This window comes from Anoplopoma fimbria, chromosome 3 (genome assembly GCF_027596085.1).
Source record: "Anoplopoma fimbria isolate UVic2021 breed Golden Eagle Sablefish chromosome 3, Afim_UVic_2022, whole genome shotgun sequence".
NCBI classification, from domain to species: domain Eukaryota; kingdom Metazoa; phylum Chordata; class Actinopteri; order Perciformes; family Anoplopomatidae; genus Anoplopoma; species Anoplopoma fimbria.
Genome location: NC_072451.1, coordinates 22,466,890 through 22,484,745, shown reverse-complemented (window position 1 = coordinate 22,484,745; position 17,856 = coordinate 22,466,890). Strand labels below are relative to the sequence as shown.

General features: G+C 39.0%; 3 protein-coding genes across 3 annotated transcripts; 2 read left to right on the top strand and 1 right to left on the bottom strand.

The window, feature by feature from the left end:
• The first annotated feature begins 1,701 nt into the window (after nucleotides 1–1,701).
• LOC129089074 (transcription factor HES-1-like) lies at nucleotides 1,702–3,257 on the top strand. The gene is made up of 4 exons (XM_054596412.1): nucleotides 1,702–1,948; nucleotides 2,041–2,136; nucleotides 2,238–2,325; nucleotides 2,572–3,257. Exons 1-4 carry the CDS (start codon nucleotides 1,856–1,858, stop codon nucleotides 3,021–3,023), a joined length of 729 nt encoding a protein of 242 aa, XP_054452387.1. The 5' UTR covers nucleotides 1,702–1,855; the 3' UTR covers nucleotides 3,024–3,257.
• Nucleotides 3,258–11,541: 8,284 nt separating this feature from the next.
• Nucleotides 11,542–13,760, bottom strand: zgc:153913 (carboxypeptidase N subunit 2). The gene is made up of 2 exons (XM_054596450.1): nucleotides 13,647–13,760; nucleotides 11,542–13,494 (listed from the first exon to the last, which is right to left on the bottom strand). Exon 2 carries the CDS (start codon nucleotides 13,486–13,488, stop codon nucleotides 11,923–11,925), a length of 1,566 nt encoding a protein of 521 aa, XP_054452425.1. The 5' UTR covers nucleotides 13,489–13,494; nucleotides 13,647–13,760; the 3' UTR covers nucleotides 11,542–11,922.
• A 770-nt stretch (nucleotides 13,761–14,530) lies between these two features.
• cldn1 (claudin 1) lies at nucleotides 14,531–17,453 on the top strand. The gene is made up of 4 exons (XM_054596533.1): nucleotides 14,531–14,753; nucleotides 15,424–15,588; nucleotides 15,832–15,916; nucleotides 17,012–17,453. Exons 1-4 carry the CDS (start codon nucleotides 14,531–14,533, stop codon nucleotides 17,172–17,174), a joined length of 636 nt encoding a protein of 211 aa, XP_054452508.1. The 3' UTR covers nucleotides 17,175–17,453.
• The last annotated feature ends 403 nt before the right edge of the window (nucleotides 17,454–17,856 follow it).

The window sequence follows — 17,856 nt, the reverse complement described above, 5'->3', positions numbered from 1 at the left end:
GTGTAGTTGTATAGTATGTGTATTTATTGTCTGTGTAGTTGTATAGTATGTGTATTTATTGTCTGTGTAGTTGTATAGTATGTGTATTTATTGTCTGTGTAGTTGTATAGTATGTGTATTTATTGTCTGTGTAGTTGTATAGTATGTGTATTTATTGTCTGTGTAGTTGTATAGTATGTGTATTTATTGTCTGTGTAGTTGTATAGTATGTGTATTTATTGTCTGTGTCTGTGTAGTTGTATAGTATGTATTTATTGTCTGTGTCTGTGTAGTTGTATAGTATGTGTATTTATTGTCTGTGTAGTTGTATAGTATGTGTATTTATTGTCTGTGTAGTTGTATAGTATGTGTATTTATTGTCTGTGTAGTTGTATAGTATGTGTATTTATTGTCTGTGTAGTTGTATAGTATGTGTATTTATTGTCTGTGTAGTTGTATAGTATGTGTATTTATTGTCTGTGTAGTTGTATAGTATGTGTATTTATTGTCTGTGTCTGTGTAGTTGTATAGTATGTGTATTTATTGTCTGTGTCTGTGTAGTTGTATAGTATGTGTATTTATTGTCTGTGTAGTTGTATAGTATGTGTATTTATTGTCAGTGTAGTTGTATAGTATGTGTATTTATTGTCTGTGTAGTTGTATAGTATGTGTATTTATTGTCTGTGTAGTTGTATAGTATGTGTATTTATTGTCTGTGTAGTTGTATAGTTTGTGTATTTATTGTCTGTGTCTGTGTAGTTGTATAGTATGTGTATTTATTGTCTGTGTAGTTGTATAGTATGTGTATTTATTGTCTGTGTAGTTGTATAGTATGTGTATTTATTGTCTGTGTAGTTGTATAGTATGTGTATTTATTGTCTGTGTAGTTGTATAGTATGTGTATTTATTGTCTGTGTAGTTGTATAGTATGTGTATTTATTGTCTGTGTAGTTGTATAGTATGTATGTATTTATTGTCTGTGTAGTTGTATAGTATGTGTATTTATTGTCTGTGTAGTTGTATAGTATGTGTATTTATTGTCTGTGTAGTTGTATAGTATGTGTATTTATTGTCTGTGTAGTTGTATAATATGTGTATTTATTGTCTGTGTAGTTGTATAGTATGTGTATTTATTGTCTGTGTAGTTGTATAGTATGTGTATTTATTGTCTGTGTAGTTGTATAGTATGTGTATTTATTGTCTGTGTAGTTGTATAGTATGTGTATTTATTGTCTGTGTAGTTGTATAGTATGTGTATTTATTGTCTGTGTAGTTGTATAGTATGTGTATTTATTGTCTGTGTAGTTGTATAGTATGTGTATTTATTGTCTGTGTAGTTGTATAGTATGTGTATTTATTGTCTGTGTAGTTGTATAGTATGTGTATTTATTGTCTGTGTCTGTGTAGTTGAGCTGCTGCAACACTTGAATTTCCCCCATGGGGATCAATAAAGGAATATAATAATAATAATAATAAATCCATATTTGTAACATTGACATGGAGTAAACGCACCTGACTGGCAGCAGGAGAAGCGCTTTGGGCCTCTCAGCATCCTGACAGGGAGCCAATGGGAGCCCCTTGTCGCTCATTGGACAGAATGATGAAACCTGGGGGGAACTCTCACACGAGCCGCTCGCGTGCAGGCTCACGGGCTCTATAAATAAACCCCAGGCGATGGGAACAGGAGTGGACTGTGTGGAAACAGAAGTCACTTGTGACATTTGTCATCAGTGAGCTGGTGTGTGGTGTCAGAGGAGAGAGAGGGACGCACTGCACGGGACTGAGCTTCTTTTTTTTTTTTAATTATTGCTGCACATCATTTGTGTTTTATGATCAAATATTTGTTTTGGACAAGTTTTTATTTGTAAACCTGAAGATGCCAGCCGGTACTTTAGAGAGGACGTCTCCCACCGCCGCAAGTGAGGACTGCAAACCCGAAAAACCCCGGAGTGTCACAGAGAACAGAAAGGTAGGAAAACAGCTAAATATACGTCTGTTTCACATCTATTGTTTTATTTTCGAACTGTCATATGAACTGTTTTTTTTTCCTTTTATTTCAAGTCCTCCAAACCAATCATGGAGAAGCGGAGACGTGCTCGCATCAATGAGAGTCTGGGCCAGCTGAAGACTCTCATCCTGGTCGCACTCAAGAAAGATGTAAGGATCTCAACACTAAAAAAAATATTTATTCCAAATTTAAAAATTGATTGAAATAAGGAACAAAATTAAGCATTTAATGGTCTCTTTCGTCCGTTTAGAGCTCCAGACACTCCAAACTGGAGAAAGCGGATATCCTTGAGATGACTGTGAAGCACCTCAGGAACTTGCAGCGACTTCAGATGACCGGTATGATTGACCATGTTGATGTGCTCGCAGTAATTCTTGGATGTCTAAGTTTAGATGGTAAACACATTGCCAGGGTCTCCAAGATGTATTGCTCACACACAGCAGGTGTGCTTGCCCTTGAGACCTGATTTCACAAAGCCCCAACTGAATGAAGACAATTTTTTGAGCCAATTTGCCAATTATTTCATGATATTCATTTTATTCCAGTATCTATCTATCTAATTTGTAATAATTTGTATTTTCCAGCTGCTGTGAACACAGACCCATCCGTCCTGGGTAAATACAGAGCCGGGTTCAGCGAGTGTGTGGGAGAGGTCACCCGTTTCCTCTCCACATGCGAAGGGGTGAACACAGACGTGAGGACTCGTCTTCTCAGCCACCTGGCATCCTGCGTGACCCAAATCAACGCTGTGAACTTCTACACACCTCACCCAGGTGCCTTGGGACTCGGACAGACAGGTGCACAGATTCAAGCTGCCTCTGCTCCACAGATGCCTTGCAAAAGTGGCTCATCAATGCACGCTTCCCCCGAAGCGATGAAGGTGTTCGGGGGCTTCCAGGTGGTGCCAACAGCGGATGGACAGTTTGCTTTTCTTGTTCCCAGCGCATCTCTCGTGCCTCTTGGGGCACAAAACAGCCATCACATGTCACCTGTTGCGCCTCGGGTCACCTTAGACTCTGTGTGGAGACCATGGTAGGAAATCAGCTCAACTGATTTCTTTTGGGGAAAAGGACTATCACACGCTAAAACATATTTTTGTACATTTTGTAAATGTTTTTGAAAACCTACTTGAGAGGGATGTTTACACACATTTGTGTTTTTTATAAGGACATTAGGAAATATTCATGTCCTCTTGCTTGTTGTTATTTTCCCTGTTTTTGATATGACACCTTTGCCTTAAGCAATTCAGGAAATCCCTTGAAAAGCTCTGGAAAAGCACTGTATTTTTTGAGATTAATAAAATATTTCTATGATTCAATACTTGCTGCTATGGCTTCTTTGTCATCTATCCTTCCTAAAAAAAACATCAGGTTGTCAAGCTGATGTGAATTAATTTAGAGGCAGGTGAGCCTGTGCTACTTTAAAAAAAAAATATATATATATAGGTTACACTTTACCTTTATCTCAAAGTTGTAGAAATCGTTTAATTAATCCTTCAATTAACATCCTGTGTACAGCAACCGTTTAATTATAGTGCCCCCCCCTCATGGGTGCCTGGTCAACACCTTACCATCCCCTTTGAAGTGAAAGTGAAACCTGCTTTCTGGTTGAAACTAAACACCTCTCTAATGAGGTGAGGAAACTGATAGGTGGTGACAAGAGGTGCTCTTTTAGCGCTGGGAGGAGGCTGCTCAGGGTCTGATGCATGCAGGTCTATCTGAGCTCCTGCCAGATTGCAAATCATGCTGAAATAGATTAGGGAATGATCGTAAAGCTAGAGACGGGGCTAAATGAAGACAAGACTAAATCAATTCCTGGGAATACTCAAGGATTAAATGAATGTTGTTACTTTTTGAGGCATCTCCCCTGCATTATCTGCCACTAGAAGAGTGATAATTGTTATTTATAGAACGATTCAACTATTGATAAAGCTGACAGGGAATCTGATTTAAGGGTATAAGTGTGTGCGTGCACACTAGCTTATCAGCAGCAGCCCTGCAGAGCCGGTCCAATCATTGTCCATTTAGTGGACAGTTGAAGAGCTGACAGTCCCAGCGTGTGTCCTGAGCGTGGTGCTCACACAGCGGAGCACAAGCAGAGCGTGACCAGAGGTCACAGGTGCCCCTCATTCACACTCCAAAGACAACGCAGCTCCAACAGCATGTTGCCCTAAATCTGAAAACAGACCATGCAGCACGTCACCAGAAGACAGGGCCTCCCTTTGACAGCATCAAAAGGTGGCATCTCCAGAGGCAAACACACACAATCCATGACCATTGGGTTGTTCCTGATTTAAAATTCAGGGAATTTAAGGGTCTAACACAAGTAAATGCAATATTGTGAAACAGGTGCACAATATTCTGCACTCATGAGTAAATATTATAAATATGTGCCAAGGAGCAAATATTAAAAATAGAAATCTGCATATCAACATTAGGAGCCATGTAAATGTGAATCAAATCATCAATCGGGCACTCTAACAGTTGTTAAAACTCCTCACTTTGTGCAAATGATACAGTCAATTAAGTTTACATCTCTGTTTTGGCACAGCTGTGAGAAGACTGGCAGTAAGGAGGACTTAAAGACAAAAATAAGAGCTCCCCCTCCTATCAGAGTGTCCTTTGAGAAGACCCTGAACACAAAAACAAAGACGGGCCCCTCAGTGGCTCAATGGCTCCTCTCTTTGTGAGCCTCTCCATCTTCATAAAGGGCCTTCCCCTTGTTTATCCAGGAAGAGGTTTAATGGCAGTCGGGGGGGGGGGGACCATGCTGTCACTTTCACCGTGCTAAAGAAGGCTTATTGTTGCTCGCTCTCAAAGGCACTGGTCTTAAAGGATTTTTGAGAACTCCTCAGGACCAGGCTGTTCAGATAAGAGGAGCAGTGAAGTGCTGACACGTCGAACCTTTCCATACCTATATATGATGAAGAACCTGGAGTGGTTTTGATGGTGGAGCTTCAATAGATGACATTCGCTCTTGAAGATATGTGCGCTGTTTACCGGTGGTGGTCACCTCCTTCCATCTTTTCTCTAATTGATTCTTATCCCCTCTCCCTGCCCCTCCCTTATCAAAACCCCAGTTTGATGCAGTATTTTCCCAAACGTTGTAACACAAAGAATAGTTCACATGAAGCAGGGTTTGCTGTCTGCTCCATGATTGATGGCCTCCCCTCACAAACAAAGTGACAACAGTGACAGGTTCCCTGCCTGTAGAGATGGTCACCCCCTGACACTCACCGGAAACCCTCACTGCCACCGCCTCTGTGGGTGAATTGGGGGTAGTATTGTTCTTAGGGTTGTTATGGTGTTTGATGGGGGTGGAAGTAGTCAGCAGTGATTCACATCAAGGCTAACGAATAGATTATGCAGTCGATATCAATAGTGAATGAACAATGCTCTTTGTCCCTTCACTCCAATTCATCCCTTTTGATTTAGCTGGTTGTTTTTGAAAAACTCAACAACATACTGGTGGAAGTGTAGCTTCCGGGGGGAATTTAGTATCAGTGTTACACAATAAGTGGAAAATTTATCACTTTGGACCTACACAGAGTGATGATGGTGTGGCTATAAAAAACAAGTAACTATGGGTCTACATCACAAGTCATCACATCTTCAAAAGAGATGTTGTGTTGAATGTTTGGGTGTGGGGGTCTTGTTTTCTTTAGACTGGGATCATTGTGAATAGGTTATTGATGTTTGGTAGTATCATCATCTTCATAGTATAGATTTGATCCGTGATAGATTAGGTAGCGTCATCTAGTGGATAATAGGGTTAGGGTTATATTAGGTAATATTGCTGGTGGTGATGTAGAAGGGGGCTTCTGAGGTGTGGTATTCCAACTATGCTGACACAGTGGTAAAATAGTTATTAGCTTCAGGTCTATTGAATAATCACAACGGTTTAGAGTAGACATACATGATTTTGATAACTTAATTGGAATTTTTTGAAATAGTAATATGTCATCTGCGTAAAGGCGGATTTTATTTGTTGTGATGCCGGTGATTCTGTTATTTCTACGTATTGTCTTGGCTAATGGTTTAATAATTGGGTTGAATAGTGTTGGTGAGAATGGACATGTTTTATGTATTATTTGAGGAATGTCTGCCTTTGATAAATCCTGTCTGATCTGGATGAATAAGAGATAATATGATTGATTTGATTTGAGTGTTGATACGTTGCTAATGATTCTGTAATCTGAGTTAATTAATGATAGGGGCGACAGCTTGCGTAAAGGGTTTGGTCGTTTTTTGGCTTAAGTTGCACTGAAAACAGTGCTGTATTTATACGTTATGGGATGGGTTTTGATCATTTTATCTCGTCTACCATTTTAGAGAATAAAGGTAAAAGTGTTGGCCTGAAGTGAATATAGAATTTAGCTGGAAACCATCGATCCAGAGGCTTTATGGTTTGACTTTATTTTTGAGTGTGTTTTCATATTCTATTGATGTTAGTACAGTGTCCAAGATGTCAGACTGATGTCCCTTGAGTGTGATGAAATAAATAATAATGAATAAATATATATATATATATATATATATATATACTCACCTATTTCTTCTTCATTTTTACATAATTTATAGTTGTATGTTTTGTAGATATTATTTATGGTTTGTGGGTCCTTGCTGATGTTCCCTGATGAGTCTTTAATTATTGATATGATTGATTTTTCTTTATTGCATTTGAGATGGTTTGCATGGTCTGCCAGATCTATTTTTATGTTCAAAGCCCTTTGAACATGAACTGGTTTTTTTGTTATTCATTTTGTCAAGTTGAAATTTGCTTTCTTGATTCTCTTTCTTAATTTTTTCAATGGGGTTGGCTGAATAGGCATTGTGTAATTTTTTGTTTTCCTGTATTTGTCTTTCTTTTTCTAATGTGAGGAGTAATGGATGGTTTTACCTCTACATTCTGCTTTTGACATTTTCCAAAGTAGTGTAGCTGAGGTATTTGGTGAGTCATTTGAATCATGGTATGTCTACTCTTTCTGATGTGATTTTGTATTAAAGTCACTTCCGTGTATGAAAGTTGATATCGAAAAGAAGTTATCGAATAATGTAAATTCATCTGTGTTTGGACCATTTATAGCCAATGGTTATACAGTTAGATTGGGCAAGAAATGCTCAGTTTTAGGATTGGGGTTAGTTACTTTATAGAGGGTTTATAAGTTGTAACTAATAGTTTTATAAATGTATAATAAATCATTTATCTATGCCTTATAGATCAGAACAAAGAAATTGGCAGATAACTTTTACTTTTAGGTTGCTAGTTTATAAGAATCTCTTTGGCTGGTGTTTATTGTGCTCTTATAAAATAACTTCAACCCCTTTACAACTTACCTTTGGAAAAAAGCTGCAGCATGTGGGCCAAAATTCATTGTTTCAGATGGTGGTTCTAAAGAGCATTGGATAGGATGCCCAGTTTTGACACTTAACTTTAGAATTTAAACAAGCCAAGGCTGTTTTCTTTAAACATGGTACCAGGACATGACAAGCTTTGGACCCGATGGTACTGTATTCATGGTATGTTAAATTAATGATGTTTAACAGGGGCTTTTGCTAAACCATAATTTGTGAAGAGCACTCAAGCGTCATTTCAGTATTTTGTTCCATGTGAAACAATAGCCTCTTCAGAGATTACTTCTGCTGCTGGCAGTTAGAGTGCGGGGGGTATTTTTTCAATTGTTTTGCGGCAACAAACTGCTAGGTTTGGCAGCGACCCTTCAATACGGGCTGCATGCATGCATAATAAAACATCTCTATCCAGGGAGCTGGAAACAAAACAAGTATAGGCGTATAAGAGCAGGGTCCGCAGGGCCATAGTTCCTGATTCATCGTCCATAATTGTAATGAGATGATAAGGAGCTTATAACCTCTTGTTGTCCTCCAATAAGGATGGACAAGACAAAAGCCAGCGTATCATGCAAAAGATTACCATTCTGGTAACACCTCTGCGTCCACTTAACACCCACATCAGGTCAGCTGTTCTTAATTTGGTCAGCAACACCAATTTGGCCTCCACCCAGGGGCCTGGGTGCACTGAGGGGTAAATATTGACCCTTGTTTGTAGGCAAGGCTCACATTTTGAGTGTGGAAAATGGTCTATTTGTATCCTTGAGATGTTTAGGTCATCGTGTCATGGAGGATGTGTATCACAATCTCATAGGCTGAGAGAGAGAATCTAATAGACACCTGCCCTCATAATAGCGACTGGTGATGGTTATCATTTCACGGATGACTGAGCTCATATAAGAGAAGCTGAAACCTCTCCAAAACAATGAGCATCGTAATCTAAGTAGAGATAAATGTTCCATTAATGTCTATTCTCTTGAGACATAGGCACTGTGTTTTTAATACAGCATTATATTAACGATAATATTGATGATACTTCTGAAATTAGTTTACATTTTCAGATCAAAAACTCTCCTCTTGAATTCTTGCCCCTAGCACTGAGTTTGCGATGACCTCTACTCTATGTCCCGTGGACTCTGCCCAGCCCTTGCCACCTCCCTCCCCACAGGCCGGTCTAAACTCTGTGGGAACCACCCCCCCCCTCCCCAGTGCTTTGTGGGGTTTTTTGGGACATTGTGCGTCTCACCAGATAATGTCTCCTCCCCTCTGTTTCTTTCCTCTCCCATCTGAAAAGGTGCTATGTGCAGCGTGGTGTCCGGCACTAACTGCCCACTAAGCAGTACAGAGAGATGGGATCAATCCATGGGGGTTCAGTGCTGCTTTTCATCGTGACTCAGGACGGCACTCAGACCCTGCTGCTGTGGGTTTGCCAGGCAATGAGAGTAATTGGCAGTGATGGATGCTGACAGGTGTTCTGGTTTTGAAGATAACTCTATTAACCTTAAAATCTATGCTGTACCTAACAGTGGTTTAATCTTCACAATTATGTTTTACGACCAGTCGTTGCTCAAACCCACTGACCTTAAGTTTAAATTTTACTGGCAATGCCAAATAAAATAAAAAAAGCGAAATATATCAACCACAATTTTGGCTAAATAAGTATAAAATATGTAAACTGTGCAGCCAAAAACATGGCACTTTGGTTTTGAATATATATTGAATATTATGTAATTTAAGATACAGAATATCCTGAATGCAATATTATTATAAATTCCAGAAAAGTTTTTCTCAAAGCTTAAACCTGCATTAGTTTGTTTTTGACCGGTAAGGTGTTAGCACAACAAGTTGTAAACACAACATTGACATATAATCACCTTGTAAAGTTGATATGGCTTACGTGTAAGCTACTCATATATAGCCAATCAGGGACCAACGTTGGAATTCATGTGGAATCAATGTTTTGGTTGACCTGATAAATGTAAGTACAAGAGTCAGTCTCCCACCAACATTTAAGAAAAAATTCTGGCTGAAGCAGCTAAATGCTACACTTTGTTGACTAGCTAGTTGCTGACCTTGTCTGACTGCCGTTTGGTGCTGGGCAGGTGGGGTACAGTGAGTTTGTCAGAGCTTTTTAAACCATTTTTTTTATTGGATGCAGCTGCCAGCTATGCCTTAAAACAAAATTGACAATGTCAATGATGAGAGTGAACCAAAAGAGTAAAGTTGTGGATCATTAAAGCCAAACAAAGAGTAAGCAAAGCCAAAATGCTAAGGAGAGCTGAGGGAAACTGTTTTGTGAGCTGATAATTCTTTGTGTAATTACCATCAATATTTTGTTGAGGAGAATGTGGTTTGTTTAGACTGTCACACTATTCTTTTCTTTTTTAAGATGTTCTATATTATCTAAATAAACCCCGGCACCCTCACTAAATAAAGATATGCATTTAAATGTTAAATGTTCTGTTTAAACCATAGTTTTGCTCAAGTGTGGATTATCTCCAATTTCATGCCTTCACTCCAAACTTTGGAAGTAAGACAGCCACCTCTTTTTGTCATGTGAATTGTGATGTCATTCACCTCGGACCGGGGACCCAATCGACCCCCTGGCCTTTGACCCTTATTAACCCCGGGTTAAAGTGCTGTATTCAAGGTGTAGCCATCTGTGTGCCTTGCTGTGTCGAGGCTTCCCTCCTCCCTCGCTCTTTATCATCCCTCCCAGTGTTCAGGAGCAGTGGAGTGGTCAGAGGGTCTCGATCAACTTTTGAAACTCCAAGATGACAGGATCGTTTACGTCTTCAATCCTGTAAAAAAAAAAACAAGTACAATTTTCAGTATCTTGTACAATTCCATTTTATACTACATAAGATATTGTACATTTTACCGCACTACACATGTAAGACTACTATGATTACGTACAAAAAGTATGTTGAACTCATTTGATGTAATGCTATAAGTTAAACTATCCAACAACGGTATATACAATAGTTAAAATAAGTTCACCTTGATCAACAAAATTAAAATGCTGCTTACACATTATTGCATCAGTAATTATAATCCAATCACGTAATATATAATTATATGTATACTAATCACACCAAAGACAAGAGCTATTCCACTTCTACTTTTAAGTTAATCTTGCTGATGGTACTTCCGCCCTTTTCCTCAAATAACATTTTGACTTGAATTCAAGTATTTTTACATTGCTGAAAGAAAACCTTTAGTTAAAGGAGATATCATGATTTTTTTCCAGGTTCTTATTTCTATTCAGGGCTTCTACCAGAACAAATTTACATGCTTTATGTTAAAAAAACACATAATATTTGTCTTACTGTCGGCCTTAATATACCTGTATTCACCCTCCGTCTGAAAACGTTCAGTTTTAGCACCTGTCTCCTTGATTGGTAACAGTTTTGGGTCTTCTGCATCTGCATTGTTGCTGTCTTCACAGTGTCTCTGCAGTCAGAGACTTACTGTGTGGGTCAACCATCGATCCATAAAAAGAAGTAAATACAGAGCTGGAGGCAAAGCAAAAAGAGTTTGAGAAAAATAATCGCAGTAAAAAAACAAGATAAAATGACCTGGATCTTCCGTCAATCTTCAATATCCATGGAGCCAATTGAGCAAGCACATTAACATTGCCTTCAATCTCCCCTCCAAGCCCTCGGTCCAGCCTTGTTATCAGGATCATTCACATGAACAGAGGAAGGTAAATAACTCAGTGCATTTGCAACTTTTAGGATAAATATGGCCTACCCAAGTGTTTCTACTGGAAAGTTGATTCACCTAAAAAATGAATTTGCCCCTGATTTACAGAACATTTCTTTCTCAATGAAAGTCTTTGGGTAAAAGTATTTCTGAGGCCCCATGACTTCACGTGATGGACCTCGAAATGTTATTCCACCATTTGGCCACTATGTAAAAGTTGCTTTAAAGCCCACTGCTCTTCCTTGTTTAAAGGCAGAGTTCCTGAATATGGGCTGTGTGCATTTCTCCGTGGATTTAACGTCCTGATACATTCTTTATATAGCACATAGACCTGCTTTATGATGAAAGAAGACATGGAAATCTCACTTTCTACAACATGGGATCTTTAGGTGAAGGATCTGAATACTTCCTCCGACATTGCCTTGAGGACAGACTATGTTTCCTGCCTTTTGTGTGTTTTAAATGTTTTTCAAATCAAACAAATCATTTTATGAAGCAAATAATCCATTTTATTGACCTTTTACATTGGCAGCTCTTCCAAAACATTCCTAAATATTTGGGACTGATTATTGTTCAGTTTGGCAATGCCAGTGTGCATATACAGAGATCAGGAAGCATATAATGAGATTCAACATGTTAGCAGATGGTTGTTCAAAGTTCCTTTTAGCAGGGATCTTTAAAAGCGTGGGTTGAACTTTGAACTTTACAAGAAAAGGGTTCATCCACCCCTCTTATCATTCAGCAGCTTGCATATCAGGTGGTGAGTCAGAGGTTTATTTACAGTATTGACAGTGACAGTCAGAACATATAGTGGGACTCTTTGTATGAAGAATGAATGGCAATGTATTTGCACAGAGAACAAAGTCTGAATAAGTAGAAAAACTATGGAAAAGGGATCTCGATTATTGTGTCATTGCTACATTGAGGCTCATTTTTCAAAATATGCTCCATAATGCTGCCGTCATCCTTCTGAAACTGTACCTTCACTGTCAATGGAGAGCATTTATCCACTTTACAATTGATAATTACAGTGTCACCGGCAGCTCGAAGGCTACAGCTCCTGAGATCAGGCATGTCATCTTTAGACACCGGACACACCAGCTGGTCCTTGTCGATGGAGACGACCGCCCGTCTTCTCAAAAAGCCGGGGCTCGCGCAGAGCATCCTGTCAAGCATCTCTATATCTCTGCCGTTTGTCAGCACCCAGTCGTGTAGATACGAAATGTGGCAGTCACATTTCCAGGGGTTCCCGTGCAGTCTCACTGTGTACTGGATGACAAAAGGGTCTAAAAAGCCCAGTGGGAGAGTTTCCAGCTTGTTGTCAGACAAGTAGATCTGCTGAATGAGAAGCTGGTCCTGAAACAGTTTACCGTCCACCCTGCTCAGGTTGTTCTTGTGAAGATGGATTGACTTGATGCTAAAAAGATCATGAAAGATCATTTCAGGCAGCAGGGAGAGATGGTTTTCAGACAGATCAAGATTCTCAAGGGCTGTAACATTTCTAAAAATGTCCTCAGGAAGGTCGGAGAGCTGGTTAGAGGACAAGATAAGGTCGGTAAGAGACGTCAAACTGCTTAGAGAGGACAGCTCAGTCAATCTGTTGCCCTTTAGATTCAGCTCCTTCAAATGTGTTGTCTCGAATCCAAACACTTTATCGCTGAAAATTGTAAGAAGATTTCCGCGGAGGTTCAGCACCTTCAGTTTGGTTAACATGGAGAAGATGCCATCAGGGAGTTCTGATACGTTATTACCCTCAAAGTGCAGCTCTATCAGCTGAGAAATATTGTGGAACATGTCAGATGTGAGATTGCTGATGAGGTTGTTGTTCATTCTCAGGATCTCCAGTCTTGCCAGACCAGAAAAGGTTTCCCTATTTACATCTTTAAGCATATTTTGGGACAAATCCAGGAAGCGCAGACTATGCAGGTTCAGGAGAAGGAATGTAGGCAGATCTGATATCATGTTGCCCTTCATCTGCAGCGTTTCGAGCTGTTTAACCGAATCAAACATGCCAGGAAGCACCGTCTTGAACCTGTTGAAGTTAAGCAACAGTTTAGTTAAGTTTCCCTGCTTCGAGAAAGTCCCCAAATATAAATGCTCCAGCCAGGGGTTCCCACTGATTTCCAGCTCCTGCAGCTCAGTCAGATGCTCAAAAGCCTGAGAGTGAATACTTCTTAGTGCATTATTCATGAAAATAAGCTTGGTGAGTTGGGGGCTCTCCTCTAAAGTGTGCTGGAACAGGTACGATACGGCTGATTTAATCACGATAAAGTCCTTGACCTCCCTGGACATGTTCTTGGGTAAAGATCCCATCCGTTCATCAGAACACAGTACTAGGACTGAAGTGAAACACTGGCAGTTGTATGGACAAGAGGTTTGTGGCTGTGTGTTGCCTATGTGACAGAGAAGCAGCACCAGGAACAGAATCGGGCCCAATTCTTTGTCCATTTTTCACTGTCAAAACATGGAGAAAGTTTCTATGAATTAACAGGAGACCAAAGTTGATGTTGCTTCGATATGAGAGCAGAATAAAGGTTAAACAGCTTTTTGTTCAAATAAGAGAAGAACAAGTATTTTTCTATTAAAACAATTGAAATCCAGCGTACCTTTGTGTTGTAGGGATCCCGTAGCATTGAAACAAATTTTACCGTCAATCCACAAGCCAGCTGACACAAAGTACAAACCACAAGTTTGAATTAGGCAAGACAAAAACCTTTGGTCAGTGGCCAGCTCCTGCCATGGTTTCATTTGCTCACAAAAAAAGGGGACAATCCTTTTGTCAGGCAAATCAACTCACAGAGCAGAAAATAGTTAACTTTTATTTGATTCTTTAATATTAATATACAACATAATGCAGTCTTCTTAGTGAGTCTTCTGACTTTTTTTATTAGTATTAGATTCAGCAGAAGTCTGTCAGAGATGTGTCACTATTTACCAAAACAAAGCTAATAGATACGAGGGGCATGTGCTGTCACGAGAAAAGTTATTCTTTCCAGGAATTCTTTTTGTCCATCAGAAAATAACTGCAACTACAACCAGTGCGACTCCTGCTTATAGATCTATTTACTGAACCTGGAAGTCTTTGAAGACCTAAATACATTAACAACACAGTACCAGAGAGGCATTAGTTGGAGTGCTTGACCATTTAAATTTATCCATGAAACATGTTTTTAAATGGCTTTTGAAAGCACATCCTCAGCTGTAGTGTAAATACAAAATGTGAATTGTGCTGTTTTAGTGTGTTTGAGTCCTGTGAGGTTTTCAGTCGTTGCAGGAGACCATCACCTCCACTAGGTGTCATCGTGCATCTCCTAACTTTGAAGTCACAGTTGATGACATTCCTGGATCCTCCCTCTCCTCTGGGATGTTCCCTGAGGATGCACAGGTATTCAACACTGTTTAGGGTCAGATCCACCACACCAAGCGTACGGAAAATACGTCAGGAAAAATTTGGAGCTTTTTATCTTTTTCCACTTTCATCAATCCAACAATGGCAAATTCAGGTATACAGCTTCTTGGGTTCACGTTGGCCTTCCTGGGCTTCATTGGTTCGATAGCATCCACAGTAATGGTGGAATGGAAAGCCTCGTCTTATGCAGGAGACAACATCATCACAGCTCAGTCGATGTTTGAAGGGCTTTGGAAGACCTGTGCATCACAGAGCACCGGTCAAGTTCAGTGTAAAGTGTACGATTCACTTCTACAACTACCAGGTAATGTTGTTTTACAGATCATATTTGCATTACACTGTACCACTGATCATATCATATAATAATGGAATTGGAATTATATATTTATAAAATGTCTCTATTTTAAAAGTTTAAGATTTGTGGGCCTGTATGCTGTAAAAGAGGAATGTGTTTGTGTCTCTGGTCATTGAAACGTTTCTAGAAATCTCCATGTTAGGTGGCTTGCATGCTGAGACATGTCAGTCAAATACCAGCAGCAGGCTGATACAAAAAAAAGCTTTTTCTTCTTTTAAATCAATTAAAAAGGGATACAAGTTATGGATTGTGTTGGATTTCAAATGTAAATGTAGCCTTTGTAAATGGATTTTTTTATTTCTGTATGATAAAAGCTTTAATTGTGCTTTATCAGATAGGAATGCTTTTTGTACACCTCAGTTGGATGTCATCTGCACTCCCCCCTGTTTTGAGCCCGTTAAAAACAAGAAGAACAAAGAGATCTTACAAACAGATTTCTTAAGCTTAGGATTTGTTTAAGCTTTTATTGAAGATAAAAGTAATCACTGATGAAAATGAATATTTATTTGAAGTAAGAATAGGGATGACCCAGGAGGAAATTAATACAATATAAGAAAGCTGGGAAATTGTTTGAACCCTGCTCAAATCTAGTGATGCTATGCCGTGTCTTTGTTTCCAGGGATTGTACAGGGAACACGAGGACTGATGCTTAGCTCCATCATGCTGAGCTTTATTTCTATCTTGGTGGAACTGGTGGGCATGAGGTGCACCACCTGTATGGCAGATCAACCGGAGCAGAAGGACAAAGTGGCTCTAGTTGGAGGAGTTATCTTCATTATCGCTGGTCAGACATGCACACACACTGCTTTAGCATCATCTGGCTTGTAGGAATAATTTTTGCCTAAAAGATGTTGCACCACACAACTGTGTGTTTTGGTTTGACCACTGTATTGCAAAAAATCTTTAACATGATTTGGCTTGTAGTGAATTTATGGGTACATAGAAATGTTGATACATGACAGATGACAAAGTCTTGCATGTTTTAACCTGCGACACTATAAAACGTTCTTCCGTTCATGGTTTTCAGGTCTGCTTGCTCTAGTGGGAACGTCTTGGTATGGCCATAGAATAGCCGCAGAGTTCTACGACCCATTCACTCCGACTAATTCCAGGTGAGGCTGTCCTTCTCTGCCCCTTCAGTCAGAAATTCACCCTAATTATTGGGTATCACTGTGTCTGTGTGTAATGACACAGAGGATGGACACTTGCCAACTTAACTGTCTTTTATTATACTGTTGTTCTCCTGCCAGTCCAAGTTAATCAGATAGTATCATACACTTGGGTTAATAGTTTGATATTTTCATTGTGTTTTTTTTTTTGCTTAAGTAAAAGTACTCATACACCTCTGTAAAAATTGATACAAGTGAAAGTCCTTCCCTCAAGATGTTTCTTAAGTAAAAGTACAAAAGCAATATCAGTAAAATGTACCTTAATTATCAAAAGCTGATTCACTTGCTGGGCAGTAACTATTTTTTATACTATTTGATACTTTAACTTAGCACGTCATATTTGGAAAATGGATCATATATCTTGTTTGTAAGATCTTATCTGCAAACTAACTGGTAATTATGTATCACATAAATGTAGTTAAGTAAAAAGTACAATATTTGCCATAGAAAAAAAGGAGTACAAGCATATAAAGCAGAATATAATTGGATTACCCAAATAAAGTAAGCTACAAGTACTTCAGAATTGTAACCTAGTTAAGTAAAGAACTTGACTATATATACATGGATAATTTCGAAAATACTTTGCAAATATGAAGCTACAACCAGCGATCCGGTTAGCTTAGCATTAAGACTGAAAAAAGGGGGAAACAGCTGGCCTAGAGTCGTTATAGTGAGGATGTCTTAAAACCATCAGAGAACCCAAGTAAAACCACAACATATCCTATTTACACTTTTTAGAAAGAACCAGGCTAGCTTTTCCCCCTGTTTCCAGTCTTTGTGCTAAGCTAGGCTAACTTGCTGCTGGCTGTAGCTTCATATTTAACATACAGACATGAGAGTGATATTAATCTTCTCAACTAACTCCCAGCAATAAAAACAAATAAGCAGATCAGCCAAAATTAAATTTTACTGCTGTAAATCAGATCCAGCCCAATTGAATATAATATATTCAGCTTGGATTCAGACTTGATGACTTGTAATGCCTGTCTTTTCCAAATTCAAGCATAAGTATCAGTGTGATTTGTTAATAATTCACAGATATGAATTCGGGAGTGCCCTGTTTGTTGGATGGGGAGCTGCCTGTCTCATCATCATAGGAGGGAGCTTCCTGTGCTGCAACTGCTCCAGCAAGGGCTCAGGGAAATCTCCCCGCTACCCAGCATCCAGCTCTGCAGGCCAGCCGGGCAGGGACTACGTCTAGGACAATCACTCCATCCAGCCTCCACGGAAGAACACGGCTTTGCAGGGAATTTTCTTATTTCATTCAGATTTCTATTTCTGTGTCTTAATGTTTTGCAATGTGTATATTTGCAGGTGTTATTTTTTGGTGTATGTTTATATTTGTTGGGATATACACCAAATACTTGGCATCCCTAAAGTACTGAAGGGAACTCACACAAATTAACAATAGCAATTAATATTTAAGAACAGCTTTAACCCATTCAATAGAAATCTGCTTAGTGTGTGACAGTTGTATTTTTGTTAATTGGTTTGTTTGGAATCTTGCCACTATTCTGTCAAATCATGTAAAATAAAATCTTCTTTGGTTTCGTAATAGTGAATGTTTTTTTTTAAAGCATTCAGGTTTCCACAAGTCAACCACAAGCCCACTCAGCCTGCTACATCTTTAAAACAGGTTTACAGATATTTTAAGGGAATTATGATTTCAAAAGTGTGTGTGTGTGTGTGTGTGTGTGTGTGTGTGTGTGTGTGTGTGTGTGTGTGTGTGTGTGTGTGTGTGTGTGTGTGTGTGTGTGTGTGTGTGTGTGTAAAGTAATAGCATATTATAGTATAGTACGTTGAAAGAAGTAATGAAAAGTCAGATTATAGTATGTCAAAAAAGTCAGAAAAAAGTCCTATTGTGAAAAAAGAAAAGAAATCAT